Raw genomic sequence first — 25,966 nt, 5'->3', positions numbered from 1 at the left:
CCCCCTTCCTCCACTTCCTTTGGATACCGCGACAGGCAAGCGTATGATGCTCAGAGCTATGGCCATTATCTTGGGACCACAAGAGGAAGATAGAACCCCAGGGATGCCCAACTGCATCTTGACACTGCTGAGTCACTGATTTAGCAATGGAACAGTCTACCTGCAGATTTCTCATCAGTGAGATATTTAATGCCTTTATTATTTATGAGACTTTTCTTTTTTGGCTACACTGCGAGGCATGTGGGATCTTAGTTCCCCGACCGGGACTGAACCCAAGCCCCGTGCGTTGGAAGTGCAGAGTGTTAACCACTGAACTGCCAGGGAAGTCTCTATGAGACTTCTATGTAAGGATCATGCTACAAAAGTATACCTAAGTGATCATCATTTAGTGGAATACTATAAACTATATATGTTGTTTAATATATATAATACATTTATAATGTTTATATAAATATATTATATATTTTAAATGAATATTATATATTATGAATATATATTTCAATCTCAAAAATGTAGCATTGAGTTGAAAAAGCAAGTTTCAGGGAATTCCCAGGCAGTCCAGGGGTTAGGACTAGGCGCTTTCACTGCCGTGGCCCGGGTTCAATCCCTGGTTGGGGAACTAAGATCCCACAAGCCCCATGGTGTGGCAAAAAAAAAAAAAAATTTAATTTAAAAATTATTTTAAAACATTTTATTTTATTTTAAAAATATTTATTTATTTACTTACTTATTTGGCTGTGCCAGGTCTTAGCTGCAGCACGCGGGATCTTTGTTGCCATGTGCAGGATCTTTTAGTTGCAGTATGCAGGCTCTTAGTTGCGGCATACGGGATCTAGTTCCCTGACCAGGGATCAAACCCAGGCCCCCTGCATTGGGAGTGCAGAGTCTTAACCACTGCACCACCAGGGAAGTCCCTTTTTAATTTTTTTAAATAAAAGAAATTAAAAAGCAAGTTTCAGAATGATACTGTCAGTGTGATATTTAAAGTTGAATGAATAATAATAAATGTTGTTTATGGGTATATCATGTTTTACACATGGACTACAAGGACACATAGCATCTTCAAAGAAGTGCCTACCTCTGGGAAGAGAGTAAGGGAAATGCAATCAGGAAGGGAATATAAATTGAACTCATCTGTACCAGTAACGGTTTTCAAAAGAAAGATCTGAAGCAAACGTGGTGAACATTGACATTTGTCAAATCTGAGTGGTAAATAAACTTGTCATAATATATCTGTACTTTTCTGTGTTCTGAAATATCTCATCATGATGATGATAAAATTTTAACTACTCAATTTTCCCATTATTTATAGTTGAATAATCTTTCTGAATTCAGGTTTTAGAGAGTAATAAAAATATGTTTAACATACATATTTTTTTCTTCACTTGTAAATTGGAAATGTCCTCAAGGAGAAGGCACCAATGAGTCATTAAAAAAAACAAAAAAACAAAAAACAGGACCGGTGGTCCAGTGGTTAAGACTCCGTGCTTCCACGGCAGGGGGCACCGGTTTGATCCCTGGTGGGGAAAGATCCTGCATGCCACAAGGTATGGCCAAAAAAAAAAACCCCAAAAAACCCCACTCTACCTTGCTGGTTTGACACAGAATTAGATATTGGTAATGTCTGCACAACTTTGTGAATATACTAAAAACCATGGAATTATATACTTTAAAATGGTGAATTGCATGGTATGTGCTTATATCTCAATTTTTTAAATTAGTCATTGTCCAATAACAATAACTTATTATTTTTTACCATTCTGGGGGTTGACTGAGCAGTTTTTCTTTTCTTTTTTTTTTTTTTTTTGGCTGCATTGGGTCTTCATTGCTGCGTGCGGGCTTTCTCTAGTTCTGGCCAGTGGGGGCTACTTCTCATTATGGTGGTTTCTCTTGTTGTGGAGCACAGGTTCTAGGTGCGCGAGCTTCAGTAGCTGCAGCACGTGGGCTCAGTAGTTGTGGTGCATGGGCTTAGTTGCTCTGAGCACGTGGGATCCTCCCGGACCACGGATCGAACCTGTGTCCCCTGCACTGGCAGGTGGACTCCCAACCACTGCACCACCAGGGAAGCCCCTGAGCAGTTTTTCTGCTTCATATGATGTTAGCTAGGATCACTCATGTGACTGCATTGAGCTGGCAGCTGGATTGGGCTAGAAGGTTCAAGAAGGCTTCATTCTTATGTCTGGAACCTTGGTGCTGGTTGTCACTTGAGACATCTTGGCTCCCCTTCTCATGGTCTCGCTCCAGCAGGACAGTCTTATAGCCTTACAGCATGGTAGCTGAGTACAAGGGAGGAAAAGTGGACACTGCCATGCCTTTCAAGGGCTAGAACCAAAACTGGCTCAGCATCACTTCTGCATTCTGTTGGTTGGAGCAAGTCACAACTCATATTCAAAGGGAGGGGAAGAGCAGCAATGTTCATATTGGGATGGGAGGGACTGGTGACAACCATTCTTGGAGACAGTCTTCCACAAATGGCAAGGACCACATCGGGTTTGAGGCACTGTGGGTACACAGTGGTACCATCACTAGCTGGTACCATCACTAGCTGGATGCGAACTGACTCACCATGGCTGGTGACCAAGCAGAGTCCCACTGAGATTTTTTACCTCCCACTTTTTTTTTTAAATAAATTTTTATTTATTTATCTATTTATTTTTGGCTGCGTTGGGTCTTCGTTGCTGCATGCGGGCTTCCTCTAGTTGCGGCAAGAGGGGACTACTCTTTGTTGCGGTGCATGGGCTTCTCGTTGCAGTGGCTTCTCTTGTTGCAGAGCAAGGGCTCTAGGCCTGCAGGCTTCAGTAGTTGTGGTGCACGGGCTTAGTTGCTCCACAGTATGCGGGATCTTCCCGGACCAGGGCTCGAACCCGTGTCCCCTGCATTGGCAGGCGGATTCTTAATCAATGCGCCACTGGGGAAGTCCCACACCTCCCATGTCTGAATTAACTCTTCTTCCTCCCTGTAAACGAGGGAGAGCTGCCAATATGGAAAGGTGAGAGAAGAGACCCAAGACGTTTTCCACATAGGCGAATTCTAGAACCTTTAAAGCTGAATGTAACAGTTAAGATAATAGTTGTTTACTAGTCTTGTTACTTGAGAAAGTGGGTTAACACCTCATTTTCCATATCTGTGAAATGGATAAGGTCCAAGAGGTGGGACCACATGTGAGAAAGTGAAAAATGGCTCTGCTGACAAGCCTGGAGACTTAAGAGAAAAACAATTCTTCTAGCAGAACACTCCCAGCGGGACATACACTACACTCACAGAATATGAACATGTTCAGAGAAGGTTACACCATAATTGTGTTTGGGACAAGACAGAAATGAAGCCCTCCATAAGCACAAAAATGAGGGAACACCTCCTTCTTCTAACATGACTGATGCAGCTCCCTGACCAATGACAACTCTCTAGCCTTGCTTTAATCCTCCTGCCTCCTAGGTAAAAACTACTAGATAAAAACTAAGACACTCAATCACTGAATTGTCTGTTTCCTGACTGCCTCCAATCCAAAACTGCCAACCCCTCAACTTCCCTAATCCCTCTTTAAAATCATCCAGCAAAAGCCCAAATTCTCTCAATTTCCTTTTAATTCCTTTTTTATTGAGAGGCTCCTTACAGTGGCTAGATCAGTAAACACTGCAGGTGTCTTTTTATGTGGGCTCTAACATACTCATCAAAAGACATACTAGGGCTTCCCTGGTGGCGCAGTGGTTGAGAGTCCGCCTGCCGATGCAGGGGACACGGGTTCGTGCCCTGGTCCGGGAAGATCCCACATGCGGCGGAGCGTCTGGGCCCGTGAGCCATGGCCGCTGAGCCTGAGCGTCCGGAGCCTGTGCTCCGCAACGGGACAGGCTACAACAGTGAGAGGCCCGCGTACCGCAAAAAAAAAAAAAAAAAAAAAATCTTGACCAGTATTCTTCAAAGCTGTTAAAGTCATCAGGAACAAGGAAAATCTGGGAAGTGATTACAGACGAGAATAGCCTAAGGAGGGAATTCCCTAGCGGTCCAGTGGTTAGGACTTGGATGCTGGCCCAGGTTCGATCCCTGGTCGGAGAACTAAGACTGCGATTCTGCAAGCGGCGCAGCAGAGCGGGGGAAAAAAAAAAAAAAAAGCCTAAGGAGACATGAATAATTTAATGTGGTATCTTGGACAAGATCCTGGAACAGAAAATCGACATTGACTAAAAAAAGTTTTTTTTCATTTTTTTAAATGTTGAATTTAGTTAATAGTAATGTACCAACCAAAGTTGTTTCTTAGATGTGACGGATGTACCATAGTAATGTAATAATTATTCAAGAGGATCACAACAGGGGGAACTAGGTGAAGAGTATACAGGAGCTCCATGTATCATTTTGCAATTTTTTTGTAAATCTAAAACCTCTAAAATAAAATGTTTCGTTTTGTTTCCAAACGGGGAATCGCAACTGTGCCTTCTCACAGAGCTGAGAGAAATCATTAAAAGTGTACAAGCCAAGTGCAAGGCTCAATGCTTACCATATAGATGTCAGGTGCAGTTACTCTGGTTTTATGTAAAATGAGGGACAAGAGCTCGGATACTCGAGAATTCTAACCAGGATAAGCACACAGCAGCGGCGCGCAGCTCCCACCCGGCACACCCAACACACGCGCAGACGCGCGGGTGAGCGCACGTCCGGCCGGGCGCGCGCGCTCACGCCGCAGGGGGCGGGCCGCCGGGGACGCCAGCGTGGGGCGGGGCCAGCCGCAGTTCCCACGCCGGCCGCGGCCCCCGGAAGTAGTGTGTCAGAGGACGCGGCGGGGCGGAAACCGTGCATGGCGGGAGGTAGTGGCACCGCCCGGGGCGGAGACGCTGCTGCTGTTGCTAGACGACGCAAACTAGTCTTCGTCACTTCCTCAGCCCGCCGTCTGCCCACTCCCCAGGCCGGAACCCAGGGGCCCGGAGCCGGAGTGGGCGCAGGGTCGTCCTGCGAGGTCCAGGATAGCGGTAAGCCGGGCAGCTGGAGTGGAGACCACGCCACCTGCGGGGAACCCGAGCCGAGACGGGAAGATGGCCGCAGACAAGCCTGCAGGTGAGGCGCCCGCGCCTCGCGCGCTGGGGCGGCGGGACCCGCGGGGGCGGACAGACCCTATGCTGCGGTGGCGGGGCCCCGGGTGGGGACGAGGGATGGGGACTCCGGGGCGACTCTAATTGGAGCGTGCATTTCTCTCCCCCATCTCCTCCCTTGGCCGTCGCTACTGTGAGTCTTTGGGCCCAAGGTCCGATAGTTTCTTACCAAGTGCAGTATGAAGCCGCTTCTGGCCGCCTTTGCCCGGCTCTCCGGAATATCTCAGATTTAAAAAGCTTAAATCTAGGTGGCCGCTTCACAGACTTTTCGAATTCCCACTGAGGAAGGCAGAGCAAGGAAAGTTCACCCCGAAGATGCGGCTACCTTGATGCCCCCGGCTCGGGCTAGGACTCATCTGGGTGGTTTCCGCCACATCAGCCTGCCTATGGTCAGCGACGTCTTGTGTAATTAGCTTTGTAAAAACAACTTATTGAAATAGGCATAATATTATCGTGTCTCACTTCGAGCTGTGCTCTCTATAATATCTTGCGTTTAGAACCTCTTTTCCCCTTAAGTTTAATCTCGACGATTTTCTTTATGGATTACTGCTCCATTCCTAGAATCTTCTCCATTGAGGAATATAAAATTCTTTCCTGCCTACTCTGGGACGGTCTGGCGTATATTTCCTGTAAGAAAATAATGATCTCTGTGGCATCCATCCAGGTTTTGTTGGAAGGAACTTAAATGACAGGACTTAGAAGTGGTCAACAGTTAGACTTTTTACAGTAAAATTAATTTTTTTAAAAAAGGAAAAGAGGGCTTCCCTGGTGGCGCAGTGGTTGAGAGTGCGCCTGCCGATGCAGGGGACACGGGTTCGTACCCCGGTCCGGGAAGATCCCACGTGCCGCGGAGCGGCTGGGCCCGTGAGCCATGACCGCTGAGCCTGCGCGTCCGGAGCCTGTGCTCCGCAACGGGAGAGGCCACAACAGTGAGAGGCCCGCGTACCGCAAAAAAAAAAAAAAAAAAAAAAAAAGGAAAAAATCTCAATGTGCTGTAATTTTTTTATTAGGTCCTGATCTCAATAACTGACGAACTTGATTTGAAATTAAAGTGAGCCAAGCCTAATATAGGTACAGATGAATGAAATTGTCAGAGCATCTCCAGTAATCTACTAAGAAGAAAAACAAGAGAAAAGGTTTAGAGAGTGAGGCTAAACCTTTAGAGGGCGCTAGAGAATTTTAGGTAGGCTGGTCAGGGAAAGCCTCTGGTGAGGTGATATTTGAGCAGACACCCCAACGAAATGAAGGGGTGAGCCATACGGAATGAGGAGGGGTGGGTGGGAGAAAGTTCCAGGCAGGGAATAAGCATGGCCTATGCAAGGCTGGACCAAGAGGACCAACATATTCCATCTTAGTTTAGGACATTGTCTCTCCCCCAGGTTTACCATTTCTATTCACCCATACCATTGCACTTGCCTGGAATGACCTTTTTAGGCCTAAAACCTATGTTGTTTTCAAGTCCTGTTTCAGTCATAAAGCATTCTTCTACTTATTCATTCATTCGTTCATAAAAATTGAGTGCCAGGCACTGCCTTGGATATTAAAGAAATGGATATGACACACTCCCTGCTTTTGAAGACCTGCTATTCAGTCTGTTAGAGTCAGTCTTATTATAGTGGCACTCCCATTTGGGAAGAGCTATGTAATATATGTAGTAGAAGAATAAGGTCCAGAGTGATTTGGGGCCTTTCTTTGATTGGTTTAAGCTTATAGGCCACAGTGTAGGAAACTTCCTACCTAGATAATAAGGTTGAATTTGTATTAAGTAGATGAGTGTTTAGTGTGGCCCCATGAATCTCTCCGCTCCTCCTCTCCATCCCCATTTCAAGTGCGGTTGTTCTGGCCTTTATCTCTCTCTTTTTTTAAAAAAAAATTGGAGTACAGTTACTTTACAATGTTGTGTTAGTTTCTGCTGTACAGCGAAGTGAATCAGCTATACGTATACATCTGGCCTTTATCTCTTGATGTGGTCTGTTTCACATTGAGCATCCTTCTGAATGGTTTTGTCTCTTCCTATCCAGTCCATTCTCACTGCTGCGTTTTCACTTTATTTCTAAAACACTATTTAGATCATACCATTCCTTGCCTATAAACTTTCTAAGACTGTGCCATTTTTTGTGCATCAGATCCTCACTCCTTAATGTCATTTGTGAGGCTCTTCACAATCTTTTCCCATCTGATACTTCTATATCATCACATCTAGCTCTTCACACCAGAAATGATTCTTAGAAAGTATCATGTTCTTTTGAGTTTCTGAGCGGTAATGCCCTTCTTTCTCTTCTCTATCTGGTGAACATGCTTCTCATTCAAAATCTAGTTTATATGCTGCTTCAACTCTGAGCTCCTGAGCCCAAGACCCTTTTCATGGAGATTGTTCTTCATTAGGTAAGAAAGAGGCCCATGAAAGGATTTAAGGAGGTAAGTGACCTGATCACACTGACTGTGGTAGAGAATGGATTTTTTTTTTTTTTTTTGGCCTCACCTCTCGACCTTTAGATCTTAGTTCCCCGATCAGGGATCAAACCTGTGCCCCCTGCAGTGGAAGCGTGGAGCCTTAACCATTGGACCACCAGGGAAGTCCAAGGATGGATTTAAATGAAACAAGACTGGAAGCTCAGAAACTAGCTGAGACCAGCTAATGTTGTGATATTAATTTATTCATTAAATATTCACCAATAGCCTGCTCTGCCAGACACCGCGAAGTCTCTGTCCATGAGGAGCTTGTAATGTAGTAAGAAAGGCAGATAAACATGTAAACAAAGTAAGAAATAATTCGGATTTCAAGCTGTGATAAATATTGTGAAGAAAAGAAAAAATGAGTAAAAGGATAGAGGATAACTGAGAGCAGGGACCCTACTTTGAGTGGATTGGTTAGAGAAGGAAGGGCTGGCTCTCTTAGAGGTGACATTTGAACAATGTCCTTGCTCCTTGGGAAAGGTTCTGAGTTAAGCCTCAGTTTCTTCATTTGTAAAATGGGGGTCCTAATAATCTTCTAATTTATTCCTAATAGCTTTCTAATTTATTTACCTCCGAAGGTTACAGCTTGTGAGGATCAGCTGAGGTGAGGTGTATGTTTTAGCCCACACCCTCTGGGAAGCAGAACCCGATTAAGGTGTTCACTTTTTGGAAGGTGCAAGCCCAGGATAGTGAAGGTGAGGGAGAGAAGGAAGGAAGGCAAAGGAAGATGAACTACATTACAGCCCTAGCTACTGTTCCATCGTGACCTGTGAAGACACGTAGCAGGTCATTTGCATATGGGACTTTTCTGTAAGGTTTTCGAGGAGAAATTACACTTCAGAATAGTCCATATGAGAGAGAAAGAAGGGATGATTTATTTGTCCAGCTTTCTCCCATTTCCTGTTTCCAGCTGGTCAAGACTCACCTCCTGGAGAATTAATTTACCTGTGCTTCTAGGTTACGTGGCTTCTTAGTGATTGATCAGCCAGCAGTTCTCACACCCTGATTTGTATTTCAACCAAATCATGAAGGGAGGGGGTTCCCATCCACCCTGATCCCATCCTCCCTTTATGATTCAAAGATAAACATTGAAGGGGCAGTTGAAAGTCCTAAGGTTCATGTCCCTATGTAACAGAAAAGCGGTGTGAAACACCAGCAATATTTTAGGGTGATTTATTTGACTTTACTTTTGATAGTTATTTGAAAGGAGAAAGTGGCTGGAGTTAGGATGCAAAATCCTAGATTTGAATTTATCTGAGAATTTGGACTATGAGGATGGCAGTAGTAGGCTTAATAGGAAAAGGTTGATGACATTATGAATATGGGAAAGACAGGACCAGATGAGTAATATGAAATCGGGAGAAGAGTACTTGAAGATGGCTTTGAAATTTTGAGCCAGGATGACTGTAAAAATGGTAGGAAGGGGCTTCCCTGGTGGCGCAGTGGTTGAGAGTCCGCCTGCTGATGCAGGGGACACGGGTTCGTGCCCCGGTCCGGGAAGATCCCACATGCCGCAGAGCGGCTGGGCCCGTGAGCCATGGCCGCTGAGCCTGCGCGTCCGGAGCCTGTGCTCCCCAACGGGAGAGGCCACAACAGTGAGCGGCCAGCGTACCGCAAAAAAAAAAAAATGTTTTAAGGTTGTAGTTAAAATGGAATATATTAAATTATTTAAGGTAGTTATAATTTTGTTTGAAGGTGTAAGTGAAATCAAACATTCATCACGGCCCTTTAAAATGAAAACTCCAAACAGAGTAAGATGTCGACGTTAAATGTAAAAGTTTGAGGAAAATCTAGTCATTCTGAACTTGTAAATTAATAAATGTTAATATTTGAAAACTAGAGTAAATCTCTTCTCCATGCATAAAAACTACTATTTTTTTAAACTAGTATTTATGAAAATAAAAACAGTCATCAGCACTGGTAGCGTTCTGCTTTGCCTGTCTTTCCCAAAGTGTGCTGATATTCTTGAAGCTTGGTATTCTGTTCTTTGTTTCTGCACTGCTGGACAGGGTGCTCAAGTCTATAGCATTGCTGGTCACGTGTTAGTCCTCTGAGCTGTGGAGAAATCAGCCATTGTATGTAGGGCTTTGCTAAGGCAGATGTACTTGGTCATGTGATAGAAAACCACACGTGAGGTGTGTGAACATTAGCTGGATGGTGGCTTTAGTAAACCTGAATTCTTTTTCTTTGAAATGGCATCCTCATTTAAACTTTTCCTTCACAAAAGCATCAACACTATTTTGCGAGAGTAGCAGTAGATTTCCTTAGGCCTGCATTTCTTTTTACTTTGGGGAAATTTTTCTTTTCTTGAACATCATTGGAGCTGTATTTTGAAAAGTGTAGCTTGTGTGGAAGATCCTCCGATCAGATTTTTTTTTAATAAATTTATTTGTTTTATTTATTTATTTTTGGCTGTGTTGGGTCTTCCTTGCTGTGCGTTGCTTTCTCTAGTTGCAGCGAGAGGGGGCTACTCTTCATTGTGGTGTGTGGGCTTCTCATTGCAGTGGCTTCTCTTGTTGTGGAGCACAGGCTGTAGGGGCATGGGCTTCAGTAGTTGTGGCTCACAGGCTCAGTAGTCGTGGCTCACGGGCTCAATAGTCGTGGCTCACGGGCTCAGTAGTTGTGACGCACGGGCCTAGTTGCTCCCCGGCACGTGAGATCTTCCCGGACCGGGGCTCAAAACCATGTTCCCCACATTGGTAGGCGGATTCTTAACCACTGTGCCACCAGGGAAGCCCCTCCAATCAGATTTTTTTCTTTTTTCTTTTTTTTTTTTTTGCTGTACGCGGGCCTCTCACTGTTGTGGCCTCTCCCGTTACGGAGCACAGGCTCCGGATGCGCAGGCTCAGCGGCCATGGCTCACGGGCCTAGAAGCTCCACGGTATGTGGGATCTTCCCGGACCGGGGCACGAACCCGTGTGCCCTATATCAGCAGGCGGACTCTCAACCACTACGCCACCAGGGAAGCCCCTCCAATCAGATTTGAATTGTTAACATTCTGTGTTGGAATGTGTCTGGGCTTTCCGTTAACTGACTTTTTCCAGTTTTGGAAAAGCAGTGTGTTTCTTTTCTACTTAGTTTAAACCTAATTGGTTAGAAATGAAGCCCGTTGGCTTAAAAAGCATCAAAGTCTGTGCGCCGAAGAGCTCTGTTCGCCTAGATGGTCAGCCCTGTTCATTAGGCCAGAGTAGAAGGAAGGTCAGGCTTATGGATGAACGGTCATATACTCTTTCAATTGGCAATAGAGACTATTTTGGGACAAATAAAGACACGTTGTGGAATTACGTGCAGCCTCTTTCTGGTAAGAAGTCAGTAGTTACCAAGAAATTGAATGTTTTAAAGACTGACTGTCAAAATAATACCTGTTCCTTGCAGAAAAGTGCAGAAAGATAAGGAAAATAGGAATAGGAATCCTATTGGAGTGGGGGTTTTTTCCCCTAGTTTTATCTTGAAGTAAAAGAATGTAGGTAAAATAATAGCTGGTTAACATGTAAAAGTCTGTTTACTGAGCTCAGTTCTCTAAAATGTCTATTTCAGAGACTCTTGTCATCCTTAGAGTCTAGCTTATTAAAGTTGGCTTCTTTCCTTATTTGGAAGATTTTAGGAGACTTTTACAGTTCCTAGAGAATAATGATAGCAGTGGCCACATAAGCCAATCTGCTTCTGGTGGGAAGTAGAAGCTTAAACTCTTCAGTGCCTTGGTGAATTGTTGGGTGTTTCCCTCTGCCTTGTATTTATAATCACAATTTATAAATGACAGTTGGGCCAAAAAGTCCCATTAAAGAATGTCATCTAATTTAGAGAGGCTATATTTTAGAAGAAGCTATGGAGATAACTTGATGGCAAACTAAGAATTTTGGGCATTTGGTTTAAATTTAGTGTACTTCTTTATGAGGGGAGATAAAGTTTTTAAACACTTTAGGTTTCCTAAAAAATTTCAAAGTATTTACGTTCATTGTTAAAATTTTACGGTGAATATACCTAGAGTTGAGGTTCTGTCTCAATCTAAACTCATACCTGGCTTTCTGGGGTCCTGAAATCCTGTGTCCCCATTTTTACACATTTTAAAGAAAATGGTCCTTACTGTTATTGTGCACCTGAAAGTTTTGCAAAGCAGGTGTATTGTGTAAACAGTTGAGTTAACAGTAACTCACTGTTACTGGCTTTCTAAAGAAAAAGCTGTTTGACAGGGTCCTCTTAAACCAGTGAGCTCTCTCACTGGTTTAAACTGTTAAACTATTAGTTTTTGTCCTCCCTGTTACGAATCAATTCTTATTTATTTGTATGCAAAAGTAGAAATGCAATACTAATTTATCTAACTTTAATTATCAGAGGTAATACTTCTAATAAACCCCAATGCCAGGGACTTCGCTGGTGGTCCAGTGGTAAAGAATCCATCCTGCAATGCAAGGGACACAGGTTTGATCCCTGGTCAGGGAACTAAGATCCCACATGCCGTGGGGCAACTAAGCCCATGCGCCATAACTACTGAGCCTGCACACCTCAACTAGAGAGCCCGTGTGCCTCAAACTACAGAGCACTCGTGCTCTGGAGCCCGCGCGCCACAACTACAGAGCTCATGCACCCTAGAGGCCGTGCACCACAACTAGAGAAAAGAAAACCCGCACACCACAACTAGAGAGGAGCTCACATGCTGCAGTGAAAGATCCCACATACCACAATAAATATCTCGCATGCTGCAACTGAGACCCAACACAGGCAAAAATAAAAATAAATAAATAAAATAAATATTTTTAAAAAAACACTGTGAATAAAATTTACCTCTAAAAAAACAAAAACACCCCAAAAAGCCCCAAATACCAGAATACCTTTTTTTGTAGGGCAGATCTAAGTCTTAGATAAGTTCACTTAAGCACAGGTTATATTTTGTTTTTAAGTGTAAGTGGTGATTCTCAAGAGTATTGTAATAATAGGGGTTTTGCAGTGATCTATGGAGCTGTTCACACTAAATCTAATTTCATTGTTTATTTGTATGTTTAAAGTGCAGAAATAAGTATTTTATAAAAAAACAAACAAAAAACCACAATGGAATCCTTAGTTGTTCTGTCAAAAGGAAAGGGGGAAGGAATCCTTAGTTGTTCTGTCAAAAGGAAAGGGGGAAGGAATCCTTAGTTGTTCTGTCAAAAGGAAAGGGGGAAGGAAGCTAATATCTAGTTAAGAGAGTTAGATGGTCAAGGGGAGACCAGACTGAAGATATGACTGATTCCAAGACGTATGTTTTCATTATACCATGATGTCATCTTGACAGAGGGAAATCGGGGGTCTTTGCTTACTGCTTATATGTGCCACACCAGGGCTTCCAAAAGTCAGCTCTACTGAGGACTCATTTGTTGAAATGATCCTGGAAAACAGGTTTCTAGGCAGTTATCAAAAAGTGCTCACATCATAAGTGTACATACAGTTTAATGAATTCTCACACACCCAGAAGCACCCCCCACTCTCCACCCCATGCATCTTGCAGTCACTAGACTCCTGCAGGTAACCCCTTATCTGAATTCTAAAACCTTGTATTAGTTTTAGGCAGGCATTTAAAAATAAAACTTAAAAAAAAAAGTAACCCATGTAAATTATAAAAATTTAAACAAGTGTTGTCAAATGCAAGTTTATGTGCCTGAAGCACAGTGAGGCCAAACAAACCAAAATGTCAGAGTTTGGAGCAGGGAAAGGTTTACTGCAAGGCCAAACAAGGAGATTGGGTGGCTTGTATTTAAAAAACCCAAACTCTCTGATGGTTTTTGGAAAAAAGTTTTTAATAGGCAAAATTTGGGGTGAGGGCTGCAGGGTGTGTGGCTTTCTTCTGATTGGCTGGTAGTGAGGTAACAGGGTGGTGTCCAGGAATCTTGTGCTCAGCCTGAAGTTACTATCCTCCACCTGTGTGGGGGCCTTAGTTCCTGCAGAAGAACTCAAGAGATGTGTTATATATATTCCTTGAGGAGGAACCAGTACTCTGCACTACTGTTTCTTGACTGCTCCACCTTTGTTTCTGCATTCCCTCCCTTCTCTAATTACTGTTTGAATCTGCCCTTTGGTACTCAGGAAAGGTCTAGGAGCCTGAAGCTTTTTTCTACAAAGAAGAAAACGGGGTGGGAGGGGTGTTCGGAAGGGTTTTTGTATCCAGGAGGGCCCCACAGACAGGGTCCTGCTCTGTTTCACAATTGAGAGGAATAGGAAGGGAAGTAAAATCTCTCACTCTTCCATCCCACTCCCTGAAGGTAATCACTGAGTTTGATGTATATCCTTCCAAAGTTTATTCTGTACATATTCAGAAGTACATATCTATGTATATATCTTTACAAAACATGAAGTTCAGTTGTATAATACTGTTTGCAGGACTTCCCTGGTGGCGCAGTGGTTAAGAATCCATCTGCCGGGCTTCCCTGGTGGCGCAGTGGTTAAGCGTCCACCTGCCAATGCAGGGGACACGGCTTCGAGCCCTGGTCTAGGAAGATCCTACATGCCACGGAGCAAATAAGCCCGTGCGCCACAACTACTGAGCTGCACTCTAGAGTCCATGAGCCCCAACTACTGAAGCCCTCATGCCTAGAGCCTGTGCTCCACAGCAAGAGAAGCTACTGCAATGAGAAGCCCGCACACCTCAACGAAGAGTAGCCCGCACTCGCCACAACTAGAGAAAGCCCCTGCGCAGCAACAAAGACCCAACTCACCCAAAAATAAATAAGGAAGGAAGGAATCCACCTGCCAATGCAGGGGACACGGGTTCGATCCCTGATCCGGGAAGATCCCACATGCCACGGAGCAACTAAGCCCGTGCACCACAGCTACTGAGCCCACTAGCCACAACTACTGAGCCCACACTCCTAGAGCCCATGCCCCACAACAAGAGAAGCCACTGCAATGAGAAGCCCGCGCACCGCAATGAAGAGTAGCCCCCGCTTCCCACAACTAGAGAAAGCCTGCCTGCAGCAACGAAGACCCAATGCAGACAAAAATTAATTAATTTTTTAAAACAAAACTGTTTGCAATCTGTTCCTTTAAGATGTTGAAGATATTTTTCCATGTCAACACAAGTAGACTCAACTTCTTTAACAGTTGTTTAGTGTGCCATTGTATTCCTATACCATGCTTCAGTTAGCAATTTGTTTTTAATTGGAATATATAGTTAGCAATTTCTTAACTGAGGGATATTTAAGGATATCTCTAGTTGTGTTATTTCTAGACATTCACTTTTATAAATAGTGCTGCAGTGAGCATCTTTGTGTATTTGTAGAGTGAATACCTAGAAGTGGGATTGTTTGGTCAAGGCTATGTACATAGACAGGTATTGGCAATTCCTTACCAGGAGGTCTTAACCAGTTTACGCTCAGACCCAACAGGTGTTGTCCTTGAGTAGTTTAAGACTTGGTTCAGCTGAGATTTTTATGTTTATTTTTTAAATTAAAAAAATCTAATTTTTAGGGCTTCCCTGGTGGCGCAGTGGTTGAGAGTCCGCCTGCCGTTGCAGGGGACGTGGGTTCATGCCCCGGTCCGGGAAGATCCCACGTGCCGCGGAGCGGCTGGGCCCGTGAGCCATGGCCGCTGAGCCTGCGCGTCCGGAGCCTGTGCTGCGAAACGGGAGAGGCCACAGCAGTGAGAGGCCCGCGTACCGCAAAAAAAAAAAAAAAAAAAAAAAAAAAAAATCTAATTTTTAAAAGAGTAAATTGGGTAGAAATTGTGAATATTAGAATGTACATGGACAGTTCTGTTAAGGAAGCTTTTTAAAAAAAATTTTTTTTTGGCTGTGTCAGGTCTTAGTTGTAGCACACAGGATCTTTTCATTGTGGTGCACCGGGCTCTTCGTTGGGCGCATGGGCTTCTCTCTAGTTGTGGCACGCAGGCTTCTCTAGTTGTGGCACACAGGCTCCCGAGCACGTGGGTTCAGTAGTTGCAGCGTACGGGATCTCTAGTTGTGGGGTGCAGGCTTAGTTGCCCTGCGGCATGTGAGATCTTAGTTCCCGAACCAGGGATTGAACCCACGTCCCCTGCATTGGAAGGTGGTTTCTTAACCACTGGACCACCAGGGAAGTCCCAACGAGGCTTTTTAAATGTATTAATCTTGGCTTTTGGATTTCTTTGCCTGGAAATTACCTATGAGTTCTTATCAATGTAGTTTTCTTATTGTTAAATGTTGCTGTGTTCCAACTGGATTATAAACTTTTTGAAGGCATTGTATATGTATTTATAATCTCCTTGTGTCTGCAGGGCCTGGCATATTTTCTTGAATATGTGGGATTTTTGGTATATGGCTGGGGGACAGATCTAATATTTTTAAGAGAACACAATATTCTCAGCCTGAATGACCTGACAGACAGAACTGTAATCCTTACATAAGGATTTCCACAGCAAAAGGAAACATTTCTTAAGTTTTCGAAGGAATGGCTTCTTCCTCACTTATGACACTAATAGCCATTGTGGTTGAGAGAGGTCTAACTTTGGCAACTTCATTAGAAAGAAGACAATTAAGAAGAAAACTAGGGATACATTCACTGCATTACTGTTGTTTCTAAAGAACTATAAAACTTGTGTGTTTGCAGATCAGGGAGCAGAGAAACATGAAGGGACAGGTCAGTCCTCTGGGATTACTGATCAAGAGAAGGAGTTGTCCACCAGTGCTTTCCAGGCTTTCACAGTAAGAAGTGGTTTCTCTTAATCTGTTCCATTTTTAGTAACTGTCAAGCATGAATATTTTCACAGTGAATTTTTTAATTTATAATTTTTGTTCTGTACTAATTCAAGAGTTTAAGTTTATAGAGTAGGTTTAGGTTTAAAATTTTTTTTTTTAATTTTAGAGTTTAAATATGGTGAAAGGAATGAGAGTAATTTGAGCCATTCCCAAATTTTTGTGTTTCCATAAACATATTTTAACTGTCAATGTTGTTTTTAAGTCTCTTAAATTTAGATTTGTAGTATGTGAGTCAGTCTTTTCATTTTACTACTCTCTTCAGTTCTCTTCCTTGACTGTACTTTAAAGTGGAACCCCAAAAGTTTATTGTCAGAATTTTAACTTTTCTGACATTAAACAATATGAAAGAAAACATTATTTGATTATCAAGTTACATACATGTAAGTGGAAGAACTTGATACTTGGGTATTCCAAGTATACTAGAAATTAAAATTTGGAGTAATTAATCATATTACTTTTCTTGGCTAGCCTTGGCTATTATACCTTGCTAGCAATATGTACTAATATATATTATATCTGATTATAATATATACTATATATAGGTATATTACATACCCATATATGTGTGTGTGTCTTGTAGATATAATGCACATGTATCACTGTTAGAGTTTCATTCTTTGGAAATAAATATCCACATTTTTTTTTCAGTTTTATTGAGATATAATTGACATATCACAGTTTCTTTTTTTTTTTTTTTTTTGGCGGTACGCGGGCCTCTCACCGCTGTGGCCTCTCCCGTTGCGGAGCACAGGCTCCGGACGCCGCAGGCTCAGCAGCCATGACTCACGGGCCCAGCCACTCTGCGGCACGTGGGATCTTCCCGGACCGGGGCACGAACCCATGTCCCCTGCATCGGCAGGCGGACTCTCAACCACTGCGCCACCAGGGAAGCCCCACAGTTTCTTAATTGGCATGACTCTTACTTCAACTAGTGACTTTAATTAGTATATTTAGGGGAATTATATCTGTCTTTGTAAGAATTTTTAAATAAAGATCACTGAAATATATTTGGAAATGAATGTATAGTTCTTAAAGTTGGTATGTAATTTTGTTTGTTTGTTTTTGTTTTAGGCTGGAAATTATGATGTCTGTCTGCAACATCTTGCCTGCCTACAAGATATAAACAAAGACGATTATAAAATAATTTTGAATACAGCAGTAGCTGAGTTTTTCAAAAGTAACCAGACAACAACAGATAGTTTAAGACAGACACTTAACCAGCTGAAGAATCAGGTGATACATAAATGAATTTCATTATAAAAATATTGTGGTGCTCTCTAGATTGTGAAATAAAGTTAAAGTAAAATTAATTTCACTTCCTATCTGATATTAATAGCATAATTTCTAATATAAAACATTTGTTGGTATTAATTTTATTTGTATAAAATTCTTATTCCAGGAAATGAAAGGTATGTTGTGTGATTTTATTTTGTATTGGTTTTTTTTTTTTTTTGGCTGCATTGGGTCTTCGTTGCTGCGCACAGGCTTTCTCTAGTTGCGGCGAGTGGGGGCTACTCTTCGTTGCAGTGCAGGCTTCTTCTCATTGTCGTGGCTTCTCTTGTTGCAGAGCACAGGCTCTAGGCGCTCAGCCTTCAGTAGTTGTGGCACACGGGCTCAGTAGTTGTGGTTTGCGGGCTCTAGAACGCAGGCTCAGTAGTTGTGGCGCACGGGCTTAGTTGCTCCGTGGCATGTGGGATCTTCCCAGACCAGGGCTCGAACCCATGTCCCCTGCATTGGCAGGCGGATTCTTAACCACTGCACCACCCGGGAAGTCTTTCTATGGGGTTTTGAACTTGAACAGAATAAGCTAATACACAAAATTTGAATGAGCTTTGGAGTTTTGAGAAAGAATTAAAATAGAAATATGTGAGAAGAGTAGCTGCCGAGATTTTATCTTATTTATAACTGCAAAGATCTGATTATTAATAATAATGTCAAACTGTTTTAGCATTTTGGAGTAGGAGATGATTAACTGATCAAATAGAAGATATTCTGATTTATATATGGTTTGGGACTTGCCTTGGTCATTAGGCATAACAGTCACAAGGGTAGACCTTTGATATTCAAGAGGGCTAATAGCAGACCTTTAGTGCTTACTGTGTAACAAGACCTTACGTAACTAAGAACCTCATATAGGACATCTCACTTATTCTTCCCAGTAGTCCTGTGAAGTAGCTACTATATTTTTTCTCATTTTACAGATGGGAAAGCTGAGGTACAGATGGCTTGGATAAATTGTCAAAAGACACAAAGCTTTTAAGTAATAAGAGCTACATGAACCCAGTTCTGTTTGTGTTTTTAGTTACTGCTTCATGCTGTACAAGGTCTTGAGACCTTTTTGAGCCCCCGTCCTGGATTCATGAGTACCACCATACTGTGGAAGCATCACCTAAAATGTGACATGGTTAGAAATAAGAGACCCCTTCAGGCTTTTCATGACTTTATAGGAGTAAAGTAATTATTCAACCCTATTAAAATTCGTCAATGAAAAGGAGAATAATAGCCAACATTTATTAAATGGTTATTACTTGATTCCATATTTCATATTAAGTGTTTTTTATGTCATATCTCATATAATCCTCACATTCAACCCTTGTGGTAGGTATTTGTTATCTCAATTTTTAATTTTTTTAATATTTTATTTATTTATTGGGCTGCACTGGGTCTTAGTTGTGGCATGCAGGATCTTCGTTGCAGTATGCGGGATCTTTCCTTGCGGCACACAGGCTTTCTACTTGCAGCACATGGGCTCTCTCGTTGTGGTGCACAGGCTCCAGAGCGCGCGGCCTCAGTAGTTGCAGCGTGAAGTCTTAGTTGCCCCTCGGCATGTGGGATCTTAGTTCCCCGACCAGGGATCGAACCCGTTTCCCTTGCGCTGGAAGGCTGATTCTTAACCACTGGACCAGCAGGGAAGTCCCCTATCTCAATTTTAAATTGAGGTTTAGAGGACCTACTAATTTTAATTTTTACAGCTAGGAAGGGGAGAAGCAGGATTTGAACCAGACCCTCTGACTCTTGAGCCTGTTCTCATAACTGCCTCAGTCTTTGTAAATGTGTATGTCATCACGTTACATCATTGCTCTAGTCTTATTAACCATGATTTATCTGGAGCTCCAGAATCAGAGGAAAGATGATGTTTGCTGATGTCTAGTACCTGTGCCCTACAACCCCATAGACAGTTTCTTGCAGGGAACATTAATTTGGGCTTTGAGTACAAGTTCATCCTGAAAACTTTTTTTAGAATAAGAGGCTCCTGGGGACTTCCCTGGTGGCACAGTGGTTAAGAATCCACCTGCCAGTGTAGGGGACACGGGTTCAATCCCTGGTCCAGGAAGATCCCACATCCCACAGAGCAACTAAGCCCGTGTGCCACAACTACTGAGCCTGCTCTCTAGAGCCCGAGAGCCACAACTTACTAAGCCTGTGTGCCACAACTACTGAAGCCCATGCGCCTAGAGCCCATGCTCCACTATAAGAGAAGCCACCGCAATGAGAAGCCCATGCACCACAACAAAGAGTAGCCCCCACTTGCCACAACTAGAGAAACCCCGCACGCAGCAATGGAGACCCAGTGCGTCCAAAAATAAATAAAATAATTAATTAATTTAAAAAAAATAAAGAATAAGAGGCTCCTGCAAACTTCCTGTAATTTAATTTTTGGCTGCATTTGTTGCTGCTTGTGGGCTTTCTCCAGTTGCACCAGGCAGGGGCTACTCTTTGTTGTGGTGTGCGGGCTTCTCACTGCAGTGGCTTCCCTTGTTGCGGAGCACGTGCTCTAGGCGTGTGGCCTCAGTAGTTAATTAACTCAGTAGTAGTTAATAAGATTGGTTCAGTAACTAACACACAGACACACACACACCCAGTGCCTTCCAACTCTTGAGTTTCCTACAAGTGTTTGTACTTGTGTCTCCTTGCTTTCTCTAAATCATACTTCTGTTCAGTCACATGTCCTGGGCATAGTGACACACCTTGTCAGTCTATTCCACTTTCAGTGACTTTTTATCTCATTTAGTGAGTAGTTTTTGTTCTGGCTGGAGCAATTACTAGATTATTTTGGTGAATCATAGAAAATGTGGCAAAGTTATTCATATCGTAAGTTCAACCTTTGCTGAAACCAAAACTCCTTAATTTGTCCAAAACCCCTTTTTCTGGCTGAGAATTATCCCTTCTTAGCTTATTCTCTCTTCATTGCATAACTATCTAGAAGTGTTACCTTTCTTTGGAAATTGAGTTTTCTCTATTTAAAGAGACTACTTTTAATCACTTGAAGATAGAGACTTGATAAGTGAACATTATAAAGACCCCAAACTCATTGAGATGCACATGCTATTAGCTAGCTAGGACCAATTGTTAACAATTGAATCCTCCTGTCAGGCTCACCACATGGGTGATTGAAATCTGCAGAAGTCTGATTACAAATCACTATGTATCATGAACTTTCTGTTTCTTATCATTAGCTAGACCAAGGTTGTTAAGTCCCTGTACAGTTGAACCTGGAGGTCCACGGGGGTTTGATTCCAGGGACCGCCCCCCACAACCGCAGTAGCAAAATCCACAGTTCAAGTCCCTTATATAAAATGGCATAATATTTTGATATAACCTACACACATCTTCCTATCTTCCTGTATACTTTATTCATTTATATTTTTTTTGCGTTACGCGGGCCTCTCACTGTTGTGGCCTCTCCTGTTGCGGAGCACAAGCTCCGGAAGCGCAGGCCCAGTGGCCATGGCTCACGGGCCCAGCCGCTCCGCAGCATGTGGGATCTTCCCGGACTGGGGCACGAACCCATGTCCCCTGCATCGGCAGGCAGACTCTCAACCACTGCGCCACCAGGGAAGCCCTTCCTGTATACTTTAAATCATCTCTAGATTATTTATAATACCTAATACAATGTAAATGCTATGTAAATAGATGCCAGCGCACAGCAAATTCAAATTTTGCTTTTAGGAACTTTATGGAATTTTTTCCCCCAAGTGTTTTCAATCTGTGGTTGGTTGAATCCACAGATGTGGAACCTGTGGATACAGAGGGCCAACTGTATGTCAAAATTCCACTGCTTAATTTAGGAAAATGTCAGTCTTAGAATTAATTACTTAACATTCCTCAGTAATTTATTGCAGTCGTTGTGGTGGCAAAGAAAGATAAATTTTAATACAGGTAGAATTCCATTTTAATGTGTTCCATGGGATTATAGAATGGTTGTAAAACTTGATAAAAATTTAAAAGCCTATTACAGAAAGTGGGTATACAGATCGTCATTAGCTTTAAAATGCTAAGTGTTGTGACTTTTCTTCTTTTGGTATCAGATGTGGATGTTAGGGTTCTAGTAAAGCCATTAAAAGCCGATTTTCACCACCATGTGTGACAAAGTGTATTTTTGTTGTTCATTACTTTGAAAAATCTTTTTTTTTAATTGTGAGAATAAAACCGGAACATAATAGGAAAATCAGAAAATATACTTTCTAGTCATATGACCTCAGGCAAGATAATTAAGCTTTTTTTCGTTTGTTTCCTTATTTATAAAAAGGAAATGATAATATCTGTGTCCTTGAGGTATGAGAAGGATTAAATGAGGTATTCTCTGTAAAGGGTTTAATGTAGCAGGCCTGGCACATAGTTAAATAGTATTATTTGTTAATGTTTAAATTTACTTTGGTTTTTATAAAATGGAATCAAGTTTATGTATATGTACCTCATAACATCCTCATAGGAAAGGTCGTTTTGAGTTTTGCCCACTCCCTATGTAGCCTCTTGCTACGTGAGGCTGGAAAGTGGGAATCTAACTCAGAAGCCACACTGGCTTTTAGAAAGCATTGAGGATACCTTCACAGTGGCAAGGAAGAGACTCGCCTTGCCTTGGGCAAGGTACTTAATAAAGTCCCATCAGAATGTTTTACTTAGCAGAATTTTATATGAATGAAATAATTTTTAGTATGTGAGAGTAATTAAAATCTAGAGGTCCTATTAAAAATGTGGAAAATTTTAGAGTAAGAAATGTTGGTCTGTGTTCCTGTTTATTCATTTAGAGTCTTTCACTTTTGCTCTTTAGTACTGTTAGAACATAATCCCTATTGATTGTTTAAATAGGTGCACTCGGCTGTTGAAGAAATGGATGGATTAGATGATGTTGAAAACAGTATGTTGTATTACAATCAAGCAGTCATCCTGTATCATCTCCGGCAGTATACAGAAGCCATATCCGTTGGTGAAAAACTTTATCAGTTCATAGAACCTTTTGGTATGTTATCTGTCAAATCAGAAATTTGCCTATCTTCTCATACCTGTGAAGGTTTCTGATACTTTCATCTAGATAATAACCTGAATCAGAATTACATGTGAGTGTTTAAAGAAAGAAAAAAAGCTGTGTCGAGTTTTCTTAATGGTTAGAAAAAATAAAAATTATATCACTTTTAGATGAATCCAGGTTTTCCTTTAATATCCCAGTTACCCCCACCCCAGTTTTTGATGATAACTGTTAGAAATGCTATTTCTAATTGAAAAGATTTACTGATTTTTTTTTTTCTTTGATGTTTAAACACCACCTCAGTGTACCTGATCCTTTCTTTCTTAAGTAGTATATTAAGGAAGGAGTGTTTTGGAATGTTAGGGGACAATGTAGTATTTTATTTTGTATATTGCCTAACTGAAATTTCTGTGGGTAATCATAGAGTAGATAGTATAGAACACAATTAGCTTTTTTGTTAACTAGCTTACAATTACTAGCCTCAAGTGAGAGTAGTGAGACAAGTAAGGGCAAAAAAAGAAGAGGGAGCAAATAAAGCAGCAAAGCTGGACCCAGGAAATGTTTGAGAGGGCCGTTAGTTTCCAGCCTGCAAGCAATCAGATTTCAACTGTCTTTTTCTCCATGGCTCCTTTCTTTTAAATTCAAAACACTGGGGCGAATTCCTGATTTATAAACCCCTTATTGCTGTTATGGTCACCACAGGACGGGTGGTGGTCTGTACTTGCTCTGGTACTTTGGGAAGGTTCCAGGGTCCCTTGTGCTGACGGCTGGCTGGAGAGCTCTCACTGTGGCTCCAGGGAGGCCTTTTCCAGGTGCTCTTCTGCCCCTCAGCCCTGAAGATGCAGTGGTTGACAGACTAGGCAGGAGACATCAGTGGTGAAGGATTGTGTGCTAGGGACCAGTTCCTTTCCCCTGTAAAGCTGGAAATCAGTTACACTTCTAGGATGGCACAGGTGTGCTTTTGCTAGAAAGCTGGTTTTTAGAATTTCCAGAACAGTTAATGAAATGATGTTCATCTTTACTATGGCTGAGCAGAATATAGCAACCAACTAGTCAGTTTTTAGATCCACTTTTCCTCCTTCTTTGAAAACTTTTTTTTTTTTAACTTTATTACTTGGCTCTTCATACAACATAAATTATTGAGCATACCCTATGGAGCAGACACTATTCTAGGGTCTGAAGATAATACAGTGAATGAAAGAGAGGAAGTCTTTACCGTCATTAAGCTTATGTTCTAATGGCAGAGAGAGGCAATACGATAAATACATCTGGCGAGGTAGTTAAATGCTGCAAAGAAAGGCTAAAATTGGGTAAGAGGATTGACTGGGGATGTTATTTTTAGATAAGATAATTGAGGAAGGCCTGGGATAAGACAGTATTTGAGAGACGCTTGAATGAAGAAAAGAGGTGAGCCATGCAGCTGGGGGAAAGCATCACAGCCAGAGGTAATAGTGTGTGCAGAGGCCCTGCGGTGAGCGTGGTCCTGGCAAGTGAGAGAAGCAGCAGGAGCGCCGTGGTGACTGGAGCGAGGTAGGAGCACAGGGTTAGCATTTTAGCCTAGGGAAGGACTCACTCTTTTTCAGGTGTGGTGGGCAGCCCTTGGAGATGTGTGACCTTTGCACATCAACTGCACTGACTTTAGTTCTAAATGGATTCTACTCTGGCCGCTGTGTAAGAGCAAGAATGGAATCAGGAAGACTTGTTAGGAGGCTCTTAAGGGCTTTTGAAATGTTCAGTTCTTGATTATAGCAGCCTTCTTTTAGACGCTTTCCATTTATCTTCTCTTTTGAAAGGAAAGGAAAATAGTGTTATGTCATATACCAGATTAACCCTCCTCTCTTCGCTGGGCTCTTCTTCCTTTGAAGTTCTTGTCTTTATATTTTCCTCTTGGCTGTTTCAATTTTCTGGTATACTCCAGTCCACACCTTGTTTCTTTTGTGTCTGTAATCGCCCTGTTTCTTTTCCCCATCTCTGTGCCTAGAAAGGAAGTCTTTTTCCTAGAGTCATAGACCTTTTTAGAGTTAGAAGGAACCTCGGGATCGCCTGGTCCACCCCCTGCCTTCAGGCATGTGAAGTATTCTCCCCATTTTACAGGTCAGCCAGCTGAGGTCTAAGTAGTTCAGTGATGTGCAGAGGCTGCACATCTATTAAGTAGCCAAGCAGGCACTGGAACTAGGGTTTCCTTCCACCTAAAGTAATACTCCTCATTTCATGTGCTGGTATTTGGTAGATATTTTGCCAAAGGAATTTCAGACAGTAGAATCCCTGATATGAGAGGCCTTGAGATGCCTAATAGAATGACACTGTGGCTTCCATCCACAGCTCTAGGTAATAAATATTCCTTTAAGTCAAGACTCAGGCTTTGCTTTTAGAGCTTTTTCTGTGGGGAATGGTCTGAGATGCTTGCTTCACTTTGGATTGTGACTTTTCTTTTCATGTTTTTTTCCCCCCCAGAAGAAAAATTTGCCCAAGCAGTGTGTTTTTTGCTCGTAGACCTGTATATATTAACCTACCAAGCTGAGAAAGCTTTACATCTTCTTGCTGTTCTAGAAAAAATGATTTCACAGGGCAACAATAACAAAAATGGAAAGAATGAGGTGAGTGTTCTGAGGTGATCAAACTAAAATGTAAAGTATGATTAATATTTATGGTTATTGAATATTTTAACAGCTTTATTAAAATATAATTTACATACACAAAATTTATCGTTTTAAAGTGTACCATTCAGTGGTTTTTAGTATACTCACAGAATTGTGCAACCATTACCACTATATAATTTCATCACTCTGGAAAGAAACCCTGTACCTGTTAGCAGTGATTCCCTTTCCCTCCTTCCCTCGGCCTCTGGTCACCACTAGTTTACTTTTCTATCTCTGTGGATTTGCCTCTTGTGGACGTTTCATATAAATGCAATCATACACTATGTGACCTTTTGTGATTGGCCTCTGGTATATTATTTTCAGTTTACCATGTGTAGCCTGTAGCATTCCTTTTTCATGTATTTCATTCCTTTTTATGGCCAAATAGTATTCCGTTATGTAGATATGCCACATTTTTTAATCCATTCATCAGCTGATGAACGTTGGGTTGTTTTCCTCTTTTGGCTGTTATAAGTAATGCTTCTATGAACACTGATGTACAAATTTTTGTGGGGGCATGTTTTCAGTTCTCTTGGGTGTGTATTTAAGAGTGGAATTGCTGGATCATTTGGTAACTCTATGTTTAACTTTCGGAGGAACTACCAGACTGTTTTCCAAAGTAGCTGCACTATTTTATATTCCTACCAGCAACTTTTGAGGGTTCCAGTTTCTCCACATTCTCACTAGCTCTTACCTGTCTTTTAAAAATTGTAACCATCCTAATGGGTGTGAAGTAGTATCTCATAATAGTTTTGATTTCCCTAATGACCAAGGATATATGTTCACATCTTTTCATGTGTGAGATATTAGTTTTACAGAATGTGAAGATTAGAATGAAGAC

At 42.0% G+C, this 25,966-nt stretch overlaps 1 protein-coding gene across 4 annotated transcripts in view; it reads left to right on the top strand.

Moving 5' to 3' along the window:
• The first annotated feature begins 4,770 nt into the window (after positions 1-4,770).
• CNOT10 (CCR4-NOT transcription complex subunit 10) overlaps positions 4,771-25,966 on the top strand; it is a 63,404-nt gene continuing 42,208 nt past the window's right edge. For 2 of the 4 annotated variants that reach the window (XM_060162457.1, XM_060162456.1), the window contains exons 1-5: positions 4,771-4,961; positions 16,091-16,185; positions 17,311-17,472; positions 22,330-22,480; positions 24,941-25,083. In XM_060162457.1, the coding sequence (XP_060018440.1) occupies positions 4,790-4,961; positions 16,091-16,185; positions 17,311-17,472; positions 22,330-22,480; positions 24,941-25,083 (723 nt within the window). In that variant the 5' untranslated portion in view covers positions 4,771-4,789. Of the gene's footprint in view, positions 5,047-16,090; positions 16,186-17,310; positions 17,473-22,329; positions 22,481-24,940; positions 25,084-25,966 lie in introns of all 4 variants that reach the window. The other 2 variants (XM_060162458.1, XM_060162459.1) reach the window with 2 other exon arrangements.

The sequence above is a fragment of the Lagenorhynchus albirostris genome, chromosome 10 (genome assembly GCF_949774975.1).
Source record: "Lagenorhynchus albirostris chromosome 10, mLagAlb1.1, whole genome shotgun sequence".
Lineage (NCBI taxonomy): Eukaryota > Metazoa > Chordata > Mammalia > Artiodactyla > Delphinidae > Lagenorhynchus > Lagenorhynchus albirostris.
This window is presented reverse-complemented; position numbering and strand designations above follow the sequence as displayed.